At 39.6% G+C, this 23,811-nt stretch overlaps 1 protein-coding gene across 1 annotated transcript in view; it reads right to left on the bottom strand.

Annotated features, from left to right (window-relative positions):
* Nucleotides 1-1,987: 1,987 nt before the first annotated feature.
* The window catches only part of thsd4 (thrombospondin type 1 domain containing 4), a 43,496-nt gene continuing 21,672 nt past the window's right edge, over nucleotides 1,988-23,811 (bottom strand). Inside the window, exons 8-18 of the mRNA XM_079339587.1 lie at nucleotides 12,176-12,380; nucleotides 10,059-10,234; nucleotides 9,517-9,613; nucleotides 9,103-9,300; nucleotides 8,527-8,656; nucleotides 7,724-7,928; nucleotides 6,001-6,174; nucleotides 5,116-5,289; nucleotides 4,781-4,960; nucleotides 4,315-4,459; nucleotides 1,988-3,209 (exon numbers count right to left, since the gene is read on the bottom strand). Of these exons, the coding sequence (XP_079195713.1) occupies nucleotides 3,067-3,209; nucleotides 4,315-4,459; nucleotides 4,781-4,960; nucleotides 5,116-5,289; nucleotides 6,001-6,174; nucleotides 7,724-7,928; nucleotides 8,527-8,656; nucleotides 9,103-9,300; nucleotides 9,517-9,613; nucleotides 10,059-10,234; nucleotides 12,176-12,380 (1,827 nt within the window). The 3' untranslated portion in view covers nucleotides 1,988-3,066. The remainder of the gene's footprint in view (nucleotides 3,210-4,314; nucleotides 4,460-4,780; nucleotides 4,961-5,115; nucleotides 5,290-6,000; nucleotides 6,175-7,723; nucleotides 7,929-8,526; nucleotides 8,657-9,102; nucleotides 9,301-9,516; nucleotides 9,614-10,058; nucleotides 10,235-12,175; nucleotides 12,381-23,811) is intronic.

The raw sequence follows: 23,811 nt of genomic DNA, 5'->3' as shown, positions 1-23,811 counted from the left end.
GCAAGAACATTGCTCTTTAAAACCACAATACTAATTCCATCAAAATCACAGACCAACTTAGATTTGGAGTCCAAAAGAAAAGAAAAGTGGGAGTCAAAGAAGAGAGCGGGAATAAGGAGTCAAAAATATGGCAGAAAGGGGGGAAAAAAAGAAAATTTGATTTTCAAAACAAAATAACTGAGAGCTTCATTCAAAAACAAATGCACAGAAAGCCAACTGATGTTTGTTGACTCTTTAGAGACACAACCAACTGAGCAATGAAACATCTCCCTCCCTCTACAGCCTCCATGCCCAGCTGACTGTCATCAGGTGAGGGACAACATCACAGGTGCAGCCACGAGCTCCTGATGAACACGGAAACCTGTCCATTACTTAACAATCTGTAAGACGATCACTGTTCTCTAGATGGAGGACTTTAATGAGACACTTTAGAGCTCATTTGTTATTTCCACATGACTGAAGCTGAATGTACATGTACATAATTGATTCAGGATTATCTGCATGCAAAAAACACTTGCAAGGTTTGTCCACCAGAGGCCACTTTCATTCAATAGAAAAAGTGCTATGTGCCGATGAGAGAGACAGCTCACAGTTTAAACTACAGTTACAACAAAGAAATCATCTCTGAAGCCATGTTCAATCTTAAAAGAGAATACTACCAAAGTCAGCTGTAGGGAAAGATGGTTAAGGGTTCCCAGATGTCAAAAATAAACTGCTCAGTAAAGACATCCAGGAGACCTGGGAGGTTGACGTCAGGCCATCTGATGTCTACTGCCTGAAGTATCGTGGCTTCTTGATGTTCAGAGAAAAAAAAGTGTTCCCTTCACATTTGATTCACACACAGCACAACAAAGGACATCAGTCACCTTGGGCTCCCTGTGAAGAACTTAAGCATGATAATTAGGCTTCTTCAAGTGACTAAACGTGATTTTAAGGTGAAATGTACACGGTATAAGACTTTCACAACAACCAATCAAATAGTTATAGCTGGTCATTGAATGTGTTTTAAATCATGGTATAATTTAGTCAGTTAAAATAAGTGAGACATTTGGGTTGTGTGATCTGTACCTGTCTAACTTTGAACGTCTACATTTAATTTACGAGGAACTATTTTTTTTTCTTTTTTCCCCATTAAGATGCATTCACACAACAAGCCATAAAGACAGATTAATTATTAAAATAAATAAAATTGTTGTCCAAAGCAAAAAATAATTCAATGGATATACTGTATCTTTAGTATAAAGGACTACCTTAGAAAACGTAATAGAACATCATAGATCCACTGCATTTAAATCGCTTGAGCAGATGTTTGATAAAATGAGGCATTTTCCTGATGATCTTCATAATAAAGTAGTTAATAGATTGATCTGTTGTTGTAATATGACCTTTGAGGAGGACTTGAGTAACGTACTTCAAGCTGACTCATTTGTGTCAAGTTTGTTTTTCATTATAACATGTGATTTATGTATGTGATTTATTTCAATTTGTTTTAAAGAAATATCAACTAGACTCCATGACTGTCAAATGTTGATCACTTAAACAACACGTTTCTTTTCCTATAAGTCAATTGTTAAATTATGAAGAATTCTGTTATTCTAAAGCAATTTGTTATTTTTTCTTCAAAAGTTAAATGCATACTTGAGTCATTGTGAACTTAAAAACTGACGCACTGTGGTACTTACAGATCAGAGGTAAGTTTATTGTGCGTGGAGGGAACTGATAACATGTTATACAAAAACAGTTGAACAATCAAGAGGTACAGTGTGTAGGTTTTGTACGAAAATGAAAGAGGGGGGTACATTGTGACAATGGACAGTTTCAAACTTACTATAAATGTAAACCTCAAATAAACTGCACCAGATAAATAATCAAAAATACTGTCATGATTCATCTATACAATCAGATATTAACAATTTGAATAATTCCATGTAGTTATGATTGGTGATTTATCAAGAATTGTGGAATGATCATCTCCCACAGAAAATAAAATTTTTATTTCATTTTTATTAAATATGAGTTTTTCACCATCTGCTTCTACCATCCAGGTGTGGAATGCCTAGAGTCAGTTCAGAGGCTGTGATTAGTGGAGACATGGCGAGGGCTTTTTATCCCCACAGCCAGACAGACAGGGGCCACTGGTGGCCGATAAACCAGCGTCCTCCCCTGGGGAGCCACATAAATAAATAAAGAGGGCTATTTTCTCTCCAGTTACTGGAAGGACTGTTTGAGAACCCTTAAAAAAGATCTTTATCATTCACTCTGTCATACATACATATGTACATCCATGTTACATAGGCTGCATTTAAACCTCATGGTTATCCATGATTTTAAAAAACAAACAGGTTTTACTGGTTAAGATGATCAGAGAAACCTCATCTGTGGCACAAAGAGTTGAGACATTTAAAGATACTGCTTGTGGTTCCATACTGTGTTATGGATGTACCTTTAGCACCTTCTAAGGTTTGACGCACAATATTTGCTTCTCAAGAAGGAAAAAAAAGAGTCTGTTTTGCCATTGTCTTCAGCTTGGAAACGTTACATATCTTTGGTCAACAAAGTGGATGTTAAATAGTTGATAATAAATGAAACACCAAATGAAATCTGAGCGTCATAGAGTAAAAAAAAAACATATTAGATCATATACTTTCTTATATAAAGTCTTCCTAAAACGTTTTCAGGTGCTCTTCTCTTCATCTCCTGTAAAACATCCAGAGCTGTTATCAGCACAAGAAGGCGGAAAATTCCCCTGTTTCAAAACAAGTTGGATCCTTAATTTTAAATGTTGGTTAAAATCAAGTTTTTGTGGTTTGCTTCTAATATCTCTCACCAAACCAGCTCTCTGTTTATGCAGTGAGTGGATTCCTTGCCTCAACTATTCTTAGATATTCCTTTTTCCCTTTAGCTGTTTCCAAACGAATCAATAGAATTGTTCCTTCTTCAGCTTCGGTTCTTGGCGCCCATTTATGCCAAGGTCCTGTCAATCCTCTCCCCGGGCAGACCGAGGGAGGAAGAGTGCCTGCAGCGGTTTTTGAGTCCTACCCAATGTTGGGCTTTGGGTAGAGAGTGCTAGCTGCGGACCCGCTTGATGGACTGTCTGTGGGCCACCCGAGAACACGAGGCGCAGCATGTCATCTTGTAGTAATCATACACACAGAGGCGAGCCTGAACCACCACGTTGCAGTTAAAGTATTTGTCTCTGCAATTCTCATCTGAAAGGGAAACAAAATATTGTTCTTATATTATGAAGAAAGAGCAAATCATACAGTTTTAAACATTTATAGCCCCAAAATGCTTTTAAAATCCAATGCCTTGCTTTAAGTAAGTAAGCATACATTTCTTTTTTAAAAATCAGAGATAGAGAAGAACATTTCTTCTTTACTCCTCATGACAGAATACAAACCTAAGATTTGTCTGGGCCACTTGAGCCATAGGTAATGAGTCCTACAGTAATGGAGCTCAGCAGTAACACTTGATGAGCTCGATTAAAAAGACTACTAATGATTTGTGCATAGCTATAGACCTACATGTTATCCTTCCTTTATTGCAAAGACCCTTTGGAAAACTTTTTTTGTCTTTATTTCAAACAAACACCTATGAAGGAGTGCACCTGATGACCCCAGTGATGGTGTTACCTCCTTTTATCCCCTGCCTCAAGTACCCCCTGGAAACCCTCAGCAGGCATGATTATCCTCGCTCAAATCATCTTAGGTCAACATGCAGGTTACAAGGGATTGTATCACCTAATCCGAAAATTGAACTGAGGATGGTCAGTCAGGATTTAGAGTCCACCATAGCATTTAGACTGCACACTGAACTGGCATTGAAGGTGATGGATTCAACTGGTCAAAATCCTATATCCTCCATTTGTACATGTCCATTGATAAGTCGGCTAGAAATACCAAAGTTAGTCGTGGAGTTCCACAAGGTTCACTGCTCGGACTGATTCCATTCATCCATTTTCTTCTGCTAATCTGAAGGCCCAGACTTCCCTCTCCCCAGCAACATTTTCCTACTCCTCCTGGGATTTTCTAAAGAGTTCCAAGTCTCGACTGGATATATAATCCCTCCAACAAACTCCTCCCAGTTGAGCATGCACAGAAGAATTCCAAAGGGAGGCGTCAAGGATGCATCCTAATCAGATACCACCTGAACTGGCTCCCCTCGAATGTGTAAGCACCTCACCCTATCTCTAAGGCTTGGACAAAACAGAAGTGATTGCTTGGCCCTAAACACCAAAGAGGCATGTTAGCTAAGCCTAATAATACAGTAATACGTGATGTGATAATTATATTGAAATAGAACGATATAACTGACCTATTTGAGGGATGCAGGGCTCTGGGTTGCAGTCCTCTTTCTCTGCTGGTTTCAGCTTCTCCTCACAGCCCTCACTGGAGAGCATGTCATCAGACATGCAGCGCACCTCCCGGACACGGAAACCTCTCTCACATGTTTTTGAACACTAGAAGGACAGGGGTCAGTGAGAGCAGTAGATCAATTAAAGTCCGCCAATAGCTGATCTACAGTACTGGTGGCACTTCAGTGACTTTGCTAACATTTACTTTCAATGTCTAGAGGATCAACATTTTAAATAATGCAGCGTATGTCAAGCCTGTAGTGTAAGACTACAGTGACTAAAATGTTTGTTTTGAGGATTTTAAGGTAATTCTTCCACAGGAGTTCCTTAACCCGGCCTGCTGGCCATTACCCAGCCAGTAAGATTAGAAGGGACTAGACATCTTGCTTGGATGCATTTAAACAGTGAAATGAAAAAAGAGCTTACAGAGCTCCAGTCGGTGTGGAACCACCTCGCTCCACAGGCCTTCAGGTTGCAGCTTTGCTGGCTGAGAGGCCGATCCAAAGATGAGCACTCATATGGTGGCATGACTGTGACTCCTTCGTCTGATTTCATTAAGCACACCACTGACCTCTGCTGGCTGCCTGCACCGCACTCTGCAGAGCACTGCTCACAACAGGACAACATATGGATTCAATTACATAAAACCGAGACAAAAGAAATGCATGTCACTGTAAAATCAACTTAAATCCCATGTAATTAGCTACTCCAGACAACCCCCTCATACAGTAAGCCCTTCCTGACCTTCAGTAAACTCATACCTGGCTCCATGGGCCTGTGAACCACTCGATGCGGTTCTCGCAGAGGCCGTTGTTGCAGACCTGAGAGTCGGCGGGTCGCTCATTACCGCATCCCTCCAGAGGAAGACTGCTGATGTGGTTGGTAAGGCAGAGGACTCCTCTGGTTCGTACTCCCATCCCACATTCAGTGGAACACTATGGAGTAAAAACATTACTATTTAACTTCATGAACTTGCAAAAAAAACCAACATTTGTCTTGTCTTTACATTCATACTAATAAAGGATCATATTTGATGAAAAACCTAAAGTAACTTATGAATCTTGCTATCCTTTGCTCTCTTGCTGATAGTCAAAAGCTTATATAGGTTTTAACAGCCAAGAAATATGTCCAGTTGTCAAATCCTATCAAAGATACATTTTATTTACTGGAGTAGTTAACAACATTGTTAATGCATAAGAACTTTATACATTTACTTTAATAGAGGCAAGTGATTTTCCAACTCTTGGACAAATTCCACATAGAAAAACTTTGCTTCATAGGGAAACTATATTTTTTAGATGAATGATTATGTTTTAGGTGGTGATAATAATAATTTGGTTGTGATAATAGGCATAGAAGGACACTGAGTGTTTTGGAAATTGAGTCCTAATCACATAATCTGATCAGACGTTGTACATTTACGATGTAGTGAGCCAGAGATAATTCAATATGGCTCAGAGTTTAACATTCGTTACTTGTGATAGAGACAAAAAAAGATCAGATCCTTGCTGTTACTTCAGCTCTTACATTCCATTGTACAGATCTTAAAATTATCTGAGTGCTTAAAGACAGATTTGTACAATGAAAGCCACTGTTATTAGACATGAATGGCCATCTCTATGCATCCATTTAACTACAACACCTACCCTGTTGCCCCACTCAGTGTAGAACCAGCTCTTGGCACAGGCTCCCATGTCACAGTTCTCTACATCGTTGGGCCTCAGATTCATGTTGCACTCATCATCAGGAACAAAGTCGCCCACGTTGCTGACACAGCGAACCTCCCGTGATCTCTGACCCAGCCCACATGGCACAGAGCACTACAGAGACACAGGACGCATGGTTAGTACAGTCAAAGTCCTCACAGCAGGGAAGCCAGAATGATTGATTATGTTTTCAAATACACTGGTTTATTTATCAAGTGCACCAATGTATCTGTTCAAAAAAGTGGATTTTTTTTTTTTACTGTTTTTCCAAGGTAAGCTTCTTTTTTTAGGTGTGAAGTTTTGAATTTCTTTTTGTTTTCTTTACACCCTGCAGAGCTCATAGAGGACCTATAATATGCACGCCTACTGTGCCAATGCTTCTACTCAGAGTCTGAATGCTTATTCTGGTACCAGATATTTAAAGAGGACATATTATACCCCGTTTTTCATCAAACAGTCCTCTGTGGTCTAAATGAATCATCTGTGCTGTGCTTTGGTGAAAATATAACATGAATCAAACACCAGAGGAGGTTTGTGACCTTGTAGAAACCAGCTCTCTCAGAACGCTCCGTTTGGGTGTGTGTCTCTTTAAATGCAACGAGCCAACTCCTGAATTTTTCTGGTCGACATCACAATGATGTCGTGAAAATACAAAAGGCATACCTGCGCCAAAATTTTGCTGTGCTTTGCAAGGCTTTGGGTGGAATCCATGGGTGGAGATGGGGGGGAGGTAGTTCCTTTTTTCTTTTTTTTTACCAGAATCCAATTTGTCATGTCACAAACTGAGAACATTTGACACTAGCATGTTTCTCTGTGTTATAAAACCTATCAGACACTCAAGTAACCCAAATATATATTCAAAAACACTGTAAAAGTAGATTTGTCATGACATCCCCTTTAATATTTTCGTAATATATTTTAAAGAATAGACGATAAATTAATCAAAACTCTCCAGAGCTGCACGATGAGAATAATTAAAGTGAAGCAGAAATGTAAAGCTGCACCTAGCTGTATGAAAGATGTGCTGAAAGAGACTGTAAGGAGGGAGCTGCAGAACAATATTATAATCATATTCTCAAGGATTCTCACTACAAGTGACCTCTTTCACATTGTTTTTTCCTTCATTATTATTTTTTAAAATATCAAGCTCATTGCAGTATCACAGTAGGTCTTATCCAAGAATTATTCCTTTAAAAACATTGATACAAGAATAAGACAAGAAAACAATGACGGAAGAAATTATGATAATGGCATCTGGAATAACAATTGCAATTGCAGAACAATCTGATAAACCTCATCTATCTATTGTTTGGTGAAACTCCCACAGCTTAGTGTTTGTTCTGCCCTCTGAGTCTGTCATCTCACTGTAAACAAATGGGCATGATACAAGGAAGCCCAAGCTATGACAGAGGAGCGTGGTCTAACACAGCTCGCACACAACAGAAAAAGCCTGTTCAGAGCTGGGCTGGAATAGAGAGGTTAATAGGCATCTATTACAAGATCAGAGTGGATTATTTGCAAGAAACTTTACTGACATTTTTTGAAGAGCTCTGAGACTTATCAAAAATGTGTTGAAAGGAGTTTAATATGTGACCTTAAACTATATTAACTGAAGGGCAGAGATATCAGTGCAGTCACATTGTGGCTGACAGCTGTCACTTACTGCGGTCCAATCGGAGCGAATCTGCCACTCACTGCAGATCTTCAGCTGGCATGTACTGGTGATTTCAGGACGCTCTAAGTGTTGACAGCGGCTTGTGTGGACATTGAGAGTGCGGTTGGCGTAAATCTGCCGACAAAGGACCTGCCGGTGCTGCATACCCAGGCCGCAGGTTTTACTGCACTCTGACCACTCTCCAATATCCCAGCTGCTCAGAGGAAGAATGCTCGGTGTTAGAAAGGTATCCTTGGCAGTGTAGGCCTATTGTACATTAATTCAAGTATTAGGGAGGGATTTGTTTGTACAAGCATTTGTAAATGACAAAATTACTGCAAAAGGTTGTGTTCACAGATCTGTTATTCCTAACCCATGAACATCAGACGACTGTTACATACACCGTAGAAACTCAAAGTTTAAGGAGTCAATCTAAAAGGTGCATCAACATTTTGGGTTCAAACTGGCTCTCTCGGCCAATCACAGACAAGCTCCCAGCTCTGTGGTTGATTTCTGAGTCTGTGAGGGCAGATGACATTTTTGACACCAATAGTCTTTCTGTGTAAATGATACACCATTCTTCACTAGCTCCAAGTAGCAACTCGCATGTCTGATTATTAAGAGACAGAGCTGCATTTACAGCAAATATAATACATTTCCAGATCTCATATGAAGAATTGAAGTGTTGAAGCTTTAACTATAATCGTCAAGCCCGTTTTAAGTGTACAATCATTAAGAAAGATTGATGTTTATAATGCAGCAGCATTCAGAAGCGTGCACTTGTGTGCGATCAGAAGAGTGATGTTTCTCACAAGGCAGGGCAGGGCTGCAGGTTGCAGGCCTCTTCCTGAGGAGTGGGTCGGCTGCTGCTGTCACACAGAGCGTCTGATACCTGGACGTGGTTTACCCGGGAGACACAGTGAAAGATGGAGTATCTGAACCCTGAGAAGCATACAAAGCACATTTTAAGCTACTGTAATAAACTTTTAGTTTGTGACTACTTGGCGCCCCCTGTGGACAAAGAAGTACATACTCTCTTCCCTGATCACGTCCTGTGTACTGACAGTATTTCTGACTTAATATCTGATTTTGCTTTCTGCTATCAGTGATGTGGGGAGAAAACATGCACAATATGACAGATGTTACAGGTATGAATATAATATGAAATGAATATATATCATCTTGTTTGTTTTTGTAGGTCATATTTAGTATTCATTTCAGGACCAGCTTCTTAGTCCTCACAGGATCTTATGTTCATGTTTTATGAATGTAAGATTAATCCAAACACATAGGTTCTTACATAACAGGCATTTTGGGTTGAACGTATGTGTGCTTTACTTCAGCTAATCTGCAACTAGTAGTTGATAAATATAAAGAGACTGAATGACCTTTTCCACATGAGGCGCTGCACTCTGTTGTTCCAGAGAGTTTCCAGTTGTACTCTCTCACACGTCTGGGAGGCTGTACGACGGGAACGTGGTTGTCAGGAAGACTAGGAGGAACCCTCCCTCCACCTGCAGGAGTTACATTTTCCTGGCGAGTGTTGGGGTGATGGTCGTATTCAACTTGTCCATTTACAGTATTCACTAAAACATGGAGAGTTGAGATTAGACACTACAAACATCAGGTGAGAGATAATATTAGATCAGCAGGGATGAAAAGGTGCCCGGTTGGTTGTACAACTGTATATCTGCCAGTGACAGTAGTTTCTTGATCAATCTTACATCTATAAAGGGTATTAATAATAAGGTTAACCTGTTGTAAGAAATGATTTAAAGGGGAAGTAAAGTGGGTAATGTTACCTTCATGTCTGTGATTTGGCTGCTGAGGGCTGACTGGTGTCTCAGAGGGGAGAATGTATTCATAGTGAACACCTGGGTTTGGCTGCTGGAAGATCATCTGGGGCAGAAAGAAAAAAATGTTCAATGTTCAATGTTCAATGTTTAAAGTCTGAAATCACTGTCATCAAAAAACAGCTACGCCCTTTTTACTTTATGATCATGGCATTATTAGGTGTAGAAATCAATAAGACAGAAAGATAGACCTTGAAACTGGCTGCCTGGGATTAAAAAACTGGCTTATACTGAATGGCATCCTTTAAAAAAATATTAGGTTTATTTCCCCTGTCGTCCTGATATGGCCACTTCTAAACAACAAATGACAAACAACAGATGGCACAAACCTGAAAGTAGAACTAATGGAGGTCAGTCACAGAGGCTACATGCATTTCCTATGTACAGTCTTTAACTCAACCTGACTTGAACAAACTCTACAAAGCATGAATAAAAGAGAAGGAGAGAGACTGCTGTTAGCATCTGGTGGTCCGAATTGATTCGGTACTTACATAAACATCCAGGTCCTCATTAGTGGGACCCTCAGCTAAAAAGGACTCCCCAGCTGTGCTCCGGATTTCATTGGGCCGTCGGTAGGTGAACATGGTCCCCCCTCCCTCATACATCCCTGGTCGGTCTATCGCCCAATTTCCATTAATGATGGATCGGCCTGATCGACTCCGGAGTGCTGGAGCATACAGAAAAAACAACCATACAAACATCTCTCACTTTGGGCTCAAAAAAACCTAACTACCAAACCTCTTCCATTCAGATATTGCTTGATGTGATATCAATTATGCATAATGACAGCTGAGTACAGTTTCTCCACACTAAAAAGTAAATCACAAAGCGCAGGATCTCTTGGTGCTGAAATCTTTGCTGAAATCTTTCATGCAAATGCTGTAACACATCCTCAAGAAGGTTTCCACTGATTTCATGGATTAAGTACAAGAGGCCATTAGAAAAGCATTAGAAGTGTAACATTAGACAGGGTTGTAAAAGAGCGTTTGGACTACTAAAGAACATTAGTCATGCACAGCGTAGAACAGAGGGCTATTGAGAGAAAATCCAGGATGTGATGAAGATACAGAAGGTGGCTCCTGCTGGATTCATGTTTTTGTTTCATATTTTGCTTTGCATTTTACACACTTTTAAATGCTGCTTGGAATTTATTACCTTTCCAATGAACTGAAACAATTGTTTTGTGTTCATTTAACTATTTAGGCTGTTTGACATTCTTGTACGTGAGGGGAGTAAGTCTATGCTTGGTTTACTTCCATCGTCAAAATAATTGTTCTTGTACAAAAAGTACTGATATGTTTAAGCGCAGATAAGTATGCCTTCACATAGCCCAGTGCACTTGTCTGTGTAAATGGTCGGTTCATGAAAGAAAGCAGGACATACTTGAAAACCAAGTACTTTGTATCTACAAGGTTCTGAATCCATCCTTCGTGTTGTTCAGTTTCCACACAGTGCTGAAATTCCTCACCTTAATTAAAAAGACAGGCAAAGGCTTTAGGGGTAAGATCCTCTAATGAACGTATGTTTATGCACTTTCCCTTGAGGGGGGAGACAGTGGGGAAAATCAGGGCAGATCCCCTCGTCTTCCAAACCTATCATTGAGCTGGGGCATGGCGCTCATTAAACAATGTCTGACATTCCAGCAGCAGCTTCTGAAAATAATCCACCGCTGTGTGTGTCCCACTGTTGCAGCTCTATTAAGACGCCAATTATCTGGGCAATGCGTTACACTCAGAAGCTCCAGTGAAAGGCTGCAGCTCACTGCTGGGTGGTAATATATGCTAGCCGCTGGAGAGACCCTGAAAAAGTGACACAACGCCCGGGTCGATCTGCCTTTATAGATAAAGCAGCTGCTGCAACACAGAGGTAGGAGAATTGTCATAAGTCCAAGTGCTAAAAGACAAACCTATTAATCATCTAATCATTTTGATACTTATCTTTCATGAACCTTCTATTCACTGATGTCAGACTTATCAGACTTTAGATTACAGGAAGAGCTTCTTTTTCCTCTACATGTGTTATGAGCAGTATGAAGGCAGAGATCTGCAGTGGACTGCCAGTGATGACACTATGAAGTTGGATAAAAACAGGAACTCTCAGTTTGCCAAGAGAAAGCTAAATTAGCTGTGACAGGACACACATTATCCAGCAAACACTGCAAAGCCTTAAGTCAAACTATATCTTTAGCAGAAAAACAAACGGAGATTGTTTCCATTTTGAAGCCCTGCTTTCTGTTCAAACCATTTAACAACCAACGTTTAAAATAAAGGCCTGTCTTCTTAAACTAACTGATGCCAAAGAGCGTTTGTATTTGATGATTTCATACAGATGCTGCGAAATCACTTTTTGTTGGATGAGCAGAGTTTCACAATCTTGAGTTCACTAACAAAATAAAAACAATGTTTTCAATCATAGTCACACTTAATTTTGTTCTTGTGGTAAATTAATTTGTCTTGAATCGTTCCAACAGATTTGAAACAGAAACAAAGATAGAAAAAGAAAGCTTCAACCAGCTCGACTTTCTCTGTTGTGAATCTACAAGCTTATCTGAAAACAGAACTGGCAGAGTTGAGCACAGTCTGAACATGAAAGTGTTTTTTTCTCCCACCTAAGTAGTTCCTGCTCTTCACCATTTCTGTGACGTTGATCTTGGTGGCTCCCTCTGGGATCTCTACTATCTTGTGGTAGCCGATCTTGGTTAAACTGTGTTTAAACAGTCCAGAGACCAGCCTGCAGGTTGAGTTGTCGCCTCCACACACGCCACACTTGTCCATCACCTTTCCTGATCCGAGATACTCATCGCAGCCTAGACTCTGTAAAATGAAGAGAAAACACCTGTAAAAAGAACTTCATAAACCCAGATCATGAACTACAATAATAGAATAACTTATAAGCGTAACATTTTTCATTTCAGAAGATGTCATTTTAGTGTGACAATCTTTAAACTGATTCCACAATATCCTTCCTATATCACTCAAGGCTGTGAGTTTTTTTTTTTGTGCTGCACTGGTGGAAATGAATTACAGGAAACCCGGGCACAGTAAAAATAGAACAGTTAAAATCAGCAGTCCATAAAGGCACTCAATCCAGCAGTAAAAGCAACTCACTGTGCAAACAGGTGGTTGAGCAGCCAAAACTGGTCCCACTGAGGTACCACACATACATACAGGGTTGTGATGACGGGAGTTCCAGGGCAAGTCCCGACCAGACCACAGCCGCCAACTAGTAAACCAACAGAGTGCACATCATGGGGGGAGGGGGGATTATGTATGCTCGTATGTCTCGCCTCCTGCTTGGCTTCCATGTGGATTCCCTTTCTGAATCTGACATATTCCTCTGACCTGGTGATGCAAACATATTTCCCACAAAGATAAAGCATGGACAGGCTTTTAGCTGTACACATGGCCCAGAGGTGCCAAACCTTTCTCTAAAGATACATGACATAAACACAGTCGCAGGAAGGTAAAACAGTCATCTCCATGGGTTCCCTTTACCTGCAGCAGACCTGCAGTTTCGAGGGATAAAAAGTGGAATAGATGGAAGTATTGCTTAAAAGGGAAGGAGGGGGGAAAAAAACTTGGGGAAAACTCAAGAGTAGAGTCTGGCGCTCTCCCACCCGTAGCAGCTCATTCAATTCTGAGCCAAAACAAATATGAAGTGGCTGCTTCCACACAGGAAATAAGTGATGAGCGCAAAGAGCAGCAAGCTATAAGACGCTGGGGGAAAAAAACTACAGAATGATTGTGCAGTCAGGGAGTGTTGTAGGGCAGCATTAAGGTGGATTAAGTCAGGGTAAAAATCCCCAAACATAACCCCAATAACATTCAAGACTCAGTTTCAAGAGCTTCCTTTACAGACCAGCAAATAGTGAATCCAACTGTCAATATACACCACAGCAATAACGCATGCTAAAACTCATAAAGGGATATTCTGACAAGCTGAAAAAAGTCCATCGTGGAAAACAAATTAAAATTCAGTCGAAAGAGGAGAATTAATGACTTGACGACCAATGAATATCTCTTCCACGTCTCCATTTTCACCGTAAACCCCTTCAAACTAAAACAACACCATTATACAGCGTGACAGCCTTTGCCTGAAAAAGGGAAAAATGTTCCTCTCGTAAAACAGATGCTGACATGATGAGAGGTTATCTGTGGCCATTTGGCATGGGAAAATGTTTGAAGAACCACATTTCAATGAGAAAGTGGAGAGTAAGCAAGAAGTGTATTGTCTCTTTTCTCAATTTTGAAACTAATAACATCTGACCGTGGATATAAAAACACAAAAGGTCTTCATTCTTCACAGACCTACAACCCAGAAGCTAAGACCTACAACATAGGCAGCTTTTTTTTGCAATATCATTTTTATTCATATATATTCTTTGAAAAACCGGCATTTAAACCAAACAAAAATCCAAACTCATAACCCAACCTGAAGATACAGATGCATTAATACTTGGAGAGGAGGGGAAATAAAATGCATCTAAGCTGTGTCAAGGACACAAAACCACTACAAATCTTCTAGATATGGACATGAGATGCAAGATCATGTGCACACACAAGAAGGGGAAAAACAGATTGTCTTAAAGAAATACATTTTGACATTTCAAATTGTTAGTATTAGTAAGTGATTTGGATAGTTGCACAATTCAAATCACAAAACTGAGAAACGTTCTGCCTTGCAGTAGCATGCTGCACATAACGTCATACTCTGCCTGTGAATAATACCCCTAAGTGTCACATCTGCCCTCCAGGCTCACTCTGACAAACGTGACCTTCACTGTGAACTCTTCAAACTGAGGTGTCGCTGGCGTGAGGACACAAAAACCCTCCCAAAATTATCACCAACAGGTTTAAAACACAAATCTGATTGGGGTGCATAAAAGAGGAGTCGGCCCTGAAATGTTAAACTCATTAATGTGACTTTTTCCCACTTCTCTCTGTGGGTGGTTTGTGCTATCTGGTGCGGGAAATCACGCTGTTTTCAGTGGAATTATGGCAGGATTTTGAAAGAGTGGCTCCATCTGGAAATGGTTACTAGTGTCAGGACATTGAAATCGATTCCCAGTCAACCTGCGAACACTAAAAAAAAAAAACCATCATCTAAAGTTAGCCATAGCAGCTGGGTTCAAGTCACCGTATTGCAAACTTTTCGAACAAACTCAAATATAGATAAAGTGACCAGAGACGCATTCTTCTTACACAGAAACAACAAGAACCTTTGAATAAGACACCTTGAGAGGCCATAATTCAGTCATGTCAACGCCTATGGTCATGATGGCAGTTTAATTGTTAAATACAAATATTAAATTAATGCAAAGACTTGCCAAAGAAATGCCAGTACACAGAATTCAGCATTTTGATTTTTAGCAATAATTGAAATGTTGACACACAAAACGCACGTGCTAGATCCTGCAGTGAAAAGAAAGCAAGTCATTTTAACTCATATCTGGGGTTATGTGAATTCAGGGACCGTAAAAATAGAAGGATTTAGCGTCAACCTATTTTACTTAACCTCCTAAGTCTTCCATTTCCTCTTTCACAAGGCTTGTGGCACGGCCACTGCACGTCTACAAAAGAGTTATTTACAGAGAAGGTTGTAAGAAAATATGGTAAACTGTGGTACTTAAACAGATGGAGGACTCTTTCAGTGATATCTGATGATGAGTCTTAACACCAAAAAGTGATAATGATGAAATTCAAAGTCTAACTAACTCAATTAAATTAAGCATTCAAGTACAAAATGAAAAAATAATTACACTGCAAAATACAAAGTTAAAGAGAGTCAGATTGATGTGTTTAAGTGTCTTAAAAATTCCATTAAATGTCATAATTATGAGATGAAGACTAAGAGTTAGAAATTGAATGATTAAATAAGTTATCATCTGTAATCTCATATATGTTACTGTGCAGTGTATCTGTAACTAAGTAGAAGATTTAACTTACTTTTCTTTCACAGTTCATGGCAGAAATCCCAGATCTTCAAAAATCATTATTACATGTTGAAGCATTATTAAAACATTTGTGGAGTACTTGGTTTGGGCACTTGGTCACAGGGAACAAGCTATAAACACATCTTGAAGACATTAAGTGTTCATGTTGTCATCACCCTCTCCACATCCACAACTATCAGACTCCTCTGCTGCTGAACTTTGTTCACCTGATAGCAGGCTCTATTAAATGCATTTGGAAGAATAATTATGTCGAGAAGGGACAAAATGTTTGGTGTTGGAAAAGGTCTGGTTTCCATTTGTAGTCTGGGAAGTACTGTCGACTAGTGTTTAAGTGAGCATTGGTTGTATGCAGGAAATACTGTCCATGTGGAGAGCAGAGGAGGCTGGCACAATGGTCATAATGCAATCATAAAACCTAACAGCAGTCATCTTTTATTGATCTGGATAAACAGTTAAAGTCTTCTCAAACTGCTACGAATAAACAGTAAAGGATCAAGATTGAAGTCTTTGCCCAGCAATACCAGTGGCTAAAACTGAAACCCCAACTAGCTCCTAGAAGCTGTATCATCATGATCTCATCAGAAGATAGCCAATGAGTTTGGGCATTTCTTTTTGCTAAATGAACTGCCTGTCACTGGAAACTCGGTTGATAACAGCCATAATTAACGCAGAATGTAAAACCAAACAATGAGCTGAGGGACAGTGAAGCGTAGAAACTGATTGATTGATTGATTGATTGACTAAACTTCTCTGGATTGTGATTAACTCCAGAGGTTGTGACAAATCTTTGTGTGTTTTCCACTAAAATATGAGCACCATATCTTACAGTACAAATTATTATTTTATGGATTTAAGCAACTTCTAAAGTGATCAACTGACTGTTGCTTATTGAGAACAGATTCTGAAAAAGCCACAAACAAAACATGGAATATCATGCTTCAGGCCAGATATTGATCTGTCTGTCAAGAGTATTAGTATGATTTTTTCCTAGTCTGTTGTTCCACTTGCATGTGTACACAGACGTCTCTCTTCAATATAAGATAAAGAATGAGACAATAACTATCAAAACTTAAATCAGAGAGTTGTGGGAAGCCTTGGCAAATATCAGACATTTGTATAATTTCTTATTCTTTCTTGCTGTTACGATCTACAGTTTCACAGGCACTACATCTCTTCCAGACAACTCTGGCATAATGTTACAACTGCTTTGCAATAATAGTGCTTTCATCCATGAGGAGGTTCATGGCTTCAGACTCTTTCTCTCAATGCTACTCTGAATTAAAGCTAATGCTCAGAATGATATCATGGCTAAGTTCACAGCAGTGGTAAATACAACATGCAGACTTTTCACTAAATTAAGTTTGAGATGTGGTGGAAAATAAGGCTCAACATAAAACTGGAATGTCTTAGAGGAGAAGAGAGTCTGACTCTGTGTGTGTGTGTGTGTGTGTGTGTGTGTGTGTGTGTGTGTGTGTGTGTGTGTGTGTGTGTGTGTGTGTGTGTGTGTGTGTGTGTGTGTACCGTATATGAACTCTGTTGGTTTAACCGAGGTTCAAAAGTGTGTAATATTTTATCAGACAGGGTTGTCTTTGTGTCTCAACCAGGTGAAGTATCAGACCTCACAGCTCTCTACTGTCTCATCACCTTGTTTACGATTCAAGATGTGGTTCTTTGAATGATATATTTTCTTTATTTATTTTATATACAGCCTTAAAAAGAGGATCTCATCTGCTCAAATTTCAAGAGTTACACACTAATTACGGCATCTAAGAGATTGAATGGGAGTCAGACCTGGACTCTGACACAGAGATGAGAGAGCTTGACGGGCTTTCTTCTAGACTAGCCCTGGCATGGCTATAGAGCCAGTGCTAGATGTTAACTTAGCTTTATTGCTATCACGCCCCCTGCACTCAGAGCTAAGCAATACAGACAATCAAACTGCTAGCTCTCCGGCTCACTGAGGTCCGTAGCTCAGTGAATTATGACCTAGCTTTAGCTTTCTTACTTAATGTCCTACAGTACAAACAGCAGCTACAAACACAGGATATAGGCTACAGGGGCTATGAAATGTTTGGCTGTTGGACTTAAGCTATACCTAGCAGTGGGTACTTTAGCAGAACCATAAATTGGAAACTATTACTCAATTGAGATTTGTAAATTTTCGATAAACTTTGAATTCTGCACAGTCGACTGTAGATACCCAGATACACTGTTCTCGGGTGACGTCTATCCATCTGTGATATTACAATGAAATTCACTTCCTTGTATCCTTTACTCTTTCTTTTCAATGATGAAATGTTTCACTACAGAGTGCCCTACAGGCCTGTAGCACTTCCTTTGAAGGCTTCTTTGCAATGTTTTGCTTGTTCCGTTCTTTTCTGAGTATGTGTTTTTAAGTGCACTTACATTTAATGCAGATATTTTCATTTGCACTGTGTTCCCCTTGTTGCACTCATTTTGAATTTATGTATGTATTATCTAGTGCATCATTTTTAAATTCGCTGCATGTTTTCCCTAATTTAAAACCTTTTGGACATTGATTATTTTCCCCTTTCACTCGCCATAACAGGCATTACAGCCAGCTCAATATGCTTGTTTCTTTTCTCTCAGCTTTCCTGCATACAAGCAGAGTATTCTGACACTAAAGTTGATAAAAACATTCAGACATCAAACTTAAACCAGAATGCTTTAAACATCAAAGATCAACGACACAGCTTGAGTGCAAAGTTAGTAACTGGCTGTTCCCATTAAACAGAGCAACAAGCCCGGCTTGACTCTTTCCTCACAAGAAGTTAAGTTAAAGTCGATAGATACCAAATCTGCACCAAACATAAAGGGTTACAACATCAACATAACCTGGACTTGTCTGTTTGTATAAAAGCAGCTTTTGGGCGTAGTTGGGGGCAAAAAAAAACAAAGTTTCTGGTCCGAACCAGAAACAACACAGAACAGCTGGATCGCCGTAAACAAGCTGCCTGTTCAGAGTCTCCAATGAAATACAGGAGAAGATTAAGAATAGAAAGTCTTTTTTTTTTTTTTAAATGGATGAAAGGATGTTTTCTTAGTCTGGAGCCTGTGCAGTGGTTGAGCCCTCCACTAAGACTGAATCCACATGAACCCCACACTGGCTGAGGTTCTCATCCAAACCAAAACCTGACCTGTGTCCTGGAGGTTTGATGTTTACCGCAAAAAGAAAACAACAGAACTTTGAACCATGGATGTTTTGTACTTTACCTTTAAGACATGTATTTCAAAAAAGGATATATCATTGTGGGTTATCATCTCATCATGTCAACATGGTTTTTTTTCTTGTGGACCACTAGAGGAACTCCTCGTGATGACCCTATGGGATTAAGGCATGTGATGATACTCCTACTGTCAAGATATTTCCCAGGATAGATGTAGCACCGTATTTTAAAACATATTTATGAGTGTGGGGTTAAAGGGGGGCTGTTTGTTGAACACATTAGGGATTTCTGCACCATTTGCATAAAGGGATATTAATGTTCTTTGGCAAAAAGCCGAAAAAGTTATTATGATTTAATCAGCTGTGACACAGCAGCTCACCTGGAAATGTAATTAGTATAGTTTGGCTTCCAGGTGAAAAATATCGAGGCAACATCTCCCCAATGACAAAGAATTTATAGTTGAAGTGACCTCATATCATGATGCATCTGGAAATGGCATAACAGAGATCTTACAAACATCCAAAAGACAAAGAAAAACTAAAATAAGACTTAAATTAATTACAGACTTAAAATAAGGTTTATCTCTAGATGAAATGAGATTATGGCAGGACCGGCATCTGCCTCCCACATGCTGGGATGCTGAGGATCATGAAGTGGTTTTAATGAGCGGGGGCAGACGAAGCTGCTTTTACTTCAGTCAGCACTTCAAACACATCTGTATCTGTGAAGGCCACACTGCCATCAAGATCACGTGGGACTTTCTTATTAATAAACTGACTCAACCACTGACTATACATCCTGTTAAATTCCAAATATGAGAGAAATTTCCCCTTGGATTACACAGGATATGACTGGGATCATAACGTTTACTGGTATTGATTTTCAGAACCTTGAATGCAAAAAAATTAAAGGAATGAATGTTTTGTGGCTTTTACAGACTTTTAGATCTATTAAAACTGATATTTTAGCTTTGTGAACCCCTCATCAGAACCCAATCTTTAAACCATAAAACTTGTGACTCAGTACTGCAGGTCCGATAAGTTTTGGGTTCCTCTACATGTTGAGGTGATGGGCATGAAGCTGCAGTAAGAGAGATAATCAGAACCAAGTGGGAGAGCAACAATTTATTTATTCAAAACATCAGGGACAAAGATTTAAGGGATGATCTTCTCTGTGTTAAATTACAACCATTTCATCTCACTTCAGTCTTTTTAGGGCCACCAACTTAACAACACTCTGATAAAAGTAAAACCATGTAAAAGGAAAATCTAAAACTGTGGGTCCAACTAAAGTTATTTTATTTATTTATTTTTTGGAGCAAAATGAAAGTGTAAAAGAGACAACACGGTTTTCAACAAAGTAATGGAACTTGTCTTTGTTTGTCTGATAACACCCATGAACATGAAAGCAAAAAATCCCCACATTTCCTAAAATCACTTCTGAATTGTGCTCAAGACCCAGAAAGAAAGATCTGTTCCATTCAACCCTGCGCCCCATAGTTTGGCTATTTGATTATTAGTAAAACTGTAAGGCTTACAGGTTTTCATCAGCGTCTTCTTTTTTTCATCAAGCAAACGTTTTTGCTGTCTCTTTTAAAATGCAGATATAATAATGTGTATTTTGGAACAGTGTGTTTACCATGAAAATTAGCCTTTATGTCTAAAGCTTTTGAATAAAGTTCTGTCTAAAAGCACTAAGACAAAGAATAGAGTAGAAAATATTCATCAGTAAAACCTACATAAATGCCATATCGACACTGAAATATGACAAATGTGCAACTGATGTTAAAGTTTTGGTTGAATTGTTTAATCAAAAGGTATTAAAAATGTGATTCAGCAAACACACTTCCTTTAGGTTTTGCCATATCCATAAGCAGATGGCACAAAGGGAACCTTTTTTTAATTTATGTAAGATGTGACCAATAGTTACAAACTAGCAGGGTTATTCAGTTTGCAACGCTCCTTCAATTACACTTCAGTTTCTGTTATCATTGGGGGAAAAAACGAGAAGACTTAAAGGACTTGTATAACCACAAATAGAAGCATGTCATGTTGTAGATAGTAGTCTCTCTGTTTTCCACTCTCCACAACAGAGGGTTTGATGAAACCATAACATAACGTGCGTCAAACCAAAATGGGAACACAGTCATGCTGTGCTAATTTACTGGAACAAAGGAAAAGATGAGGACGCAACCACTGGGGATGTGATGGTTCCAACCAATTTAAAATTGCATTACATTCAAGGCTGTGTTGAACTATAAACAAAGGTTATTGTGTTCTATGTAAGTAGGTAAGTAAAGTTTATTTAATATAGCAACGTCTAAGAGCAGATGTCACAAAGTGCCTCACAAGTAAAGATGAATAAAAAAGACATTAAATACAGATCATTACGCGATAACAGTCAGACTGTTCAAACAAACGCATGTCGAAACAAACAGATCTTCATCTGCTTTTAAAACTCTCCCCAGAGTTCACAGTTCTCGTTTTTAGTGAGAGGCATATATATTCCAAAGTTTAGGAGCAACAACCTGAAAAGCAAAGTCTCCTTTATTTTCAAGTCGACTGTGAGGAACAACCCGAGGACCCTAATCAGAACATCCTCTGAGTCCTGCTGCTGTAGTACAGCTTCAAAAGCTCTTTGATATGTCATGTATAATTATGACAGGCATGGAGTCAGAAGGTTAAATATCAGGCTAATAAATGTACAGGAAATCCTACATGCTGCAGGAATTTGCATTTGCAGCTGGGTGGTGCAGAAGAGACATAGGCATGAGTGGCGAGACCTTTTGATCCCAACAGTAAAAAAAAGGGGCCTCAAGCACCCCACAAACTGCCCTCACCGCCTGGGGAGAAGGCCAGGGTGTCTTCGTTAGAGGCTCCCCTGCTTGTAAAACACTCAGAAATAGCATTGAGCCTGGTGAATCTACAGCCATAAAGACGCATAGGGTGTCTCCTGTCCTGACATCACTGCTCGGATTTGGACAGACAGATTTGGGAACAGAATAACTCTAACTATAAGTGGGCAGTTTAATTCACACTTGGAAAATCTCTTTTTTTCTGTCTTTTTCTTTTTAAATACATGCCCATATTTTAATTTCAGTTTACAGAGTTTTACTACAACTTGCTCAGGTCTCATCTAGTTGAGCCCAAATACAAAAAGTCATTTTTATTCGATATGCTCTTCATTTCTTTTTCTGTCACCCTCAATAAATATGCCAACTTAAAGCGGAAAAGGGAGAACTTGCACATATTTCACTTTCTACATACACTATAGGACCTAGGAGACTTATTATATTGAAAAAGGAAGAAGACAAAATACCAGAGAGCACTCTACGGAAAGATAACCCTTCGGTCCACAATGAAATAACAAGTAACTCTGATACATGCTGGTATGTCTTCAGTCTGTAATTGAGGCTGATGCTGAGTTTTATGGTTGAGTATAGGATGCAGGTCTATCATTGTCTGGATATCTGAAAGTAGCAATAACTTCAATCAAACTCCATGAAACATTCATGAGTTCTCAGCCTTGTGTCTCTTAAAAGTGCATTTATTCTTACTCAATCTGCTTTATGTTTTCACACATCCAAGAAGGTGCTCACACAATACAACAAACGATGAACTCAACCTTCATTTAGCCGCTTGAAAAATGTTGCTATGTAGTTTAAAGTCATATAACATTGGCGCAGACATCACTATCAAGAGCTTGGCACTCTATAAGTTTGCATTTACAACCTCAGGCACCTCGCAGCCGCCTCATTAATCATCAGCAAACACAGGTGAGCTTAAACTATCTGAGCAGAGCCACAGTCAGCGACAGGCTAATTCAGGCCTGCAGTCAATCCCTAATAGAGTTCCAAGTACATCTTTATAGTCCCAGGACAGGCCTGGCTCACCGAGGCTTCCACTAGGAGGGAAATCTAATCCCACAAGTGCCCTGTGAATGTGCTGTGGAAAAATAAACCACTCAGCGGCCAAGCAGAGCCCCAGTAAAAACAGCCATACTGTAAATACTACCACTCAGTAAATGTACCGCAGGATTATGATGGTCAATGTTATGGTGTGACACTTCTTTGTGATGCCTGCGAGCACACTAAACTTTATGGAAATGAGTAGACTTTTTTTGCATCTATATCTATCCATGTATATGTCTTAATAGGATCTAATGTAATCACCATCTTCAATTAATGCACATTGTTTATCTCATCATGCATTGAAACACTCTGAAGACACAGAGTCCAAAATAAACTAACACTGGGCAGTGCATCGTGCAGTGAAACCCTTACAGTTATAGTCGTAGCATCAATGTGAATCCCCTCTCTCTCCCAGGTTCCTCCAGGACCCAAAAGAGGTGCAGCCAGTCCTACCTGTGACCGCGGCTTCCCCTGCACACGCATGTGGAGGCAGATGAGCAGCAGCAGAGCCAGTCCTGACAGCATTCTCTCATGTGGCCACAGAAATGTCTGACCAGTCACTCAGGCTTCCTCTCAAAGTCCAGTGGCTGCTCCCTGTCAGCCTCTTCCTCGCCTCTGACGCTCTGCGAATGCCAAAAAAAAACCTCTTGCTACGGGGCTGATCTCTACAAGCTCCTCTTGTAAACTGAGCTGGGGGAGGTGCAGCTGGGGGAGGTAAGGGGCTTTTTAGAGGAGGTAGAGTTAGAGGTAGAAAATGAATAGGAGGGAGAGAGAGGCAGGGGAAAGCGAGGAAGAGAGGAGTGTCGTAGCTACTGCTGACAGTGAATTGGAAGTCACAGAGGAAGTTTGGGGGAAAATTTTCAATGAGACAAAAAGTAAGAGAGGGAGGGAATTGTTACAGGGCTAAAATGAATGTGTAAGCAAAACCACTCTGGTTAAATAGTATGGAAGTAATTGGCAGGTGGGCATGCCTTCTTATATTCCGTCAAATAGGAATTAAGATGTGTGAAGTGCTTTAAGATCATATGCCCATCCTGAAGCTTAGAAAATATATATTTGAAAGTAGCAAAATATATGTACAATATATTTTCATTGTTTCTGCTCACTCAAAAGATTCAGGATCAATAGCTCAAACAAAATGAGATCAATTCACAAGTCTTAAAATCAAAGGGAATCTGCTGGAGCCAAAAAGA

This window comes from Symphodus melops (genome assembly GCF_947650265.1).
Source record: "Symphodus melops genome assembly, chromosome: 3".
In the NCBI taxonomy this organism is placed as follows: Eukaryota; Metazoa; Chordata; class Actinopteri; order Labriformes; family Labridae; genus Symphodus; species Symphodus melops.
The sequence above is the reverse complement of the archived record's forward strand: the minus strand, read 5'-3'. Positions and strand labels throughout refer to the sequence as shown.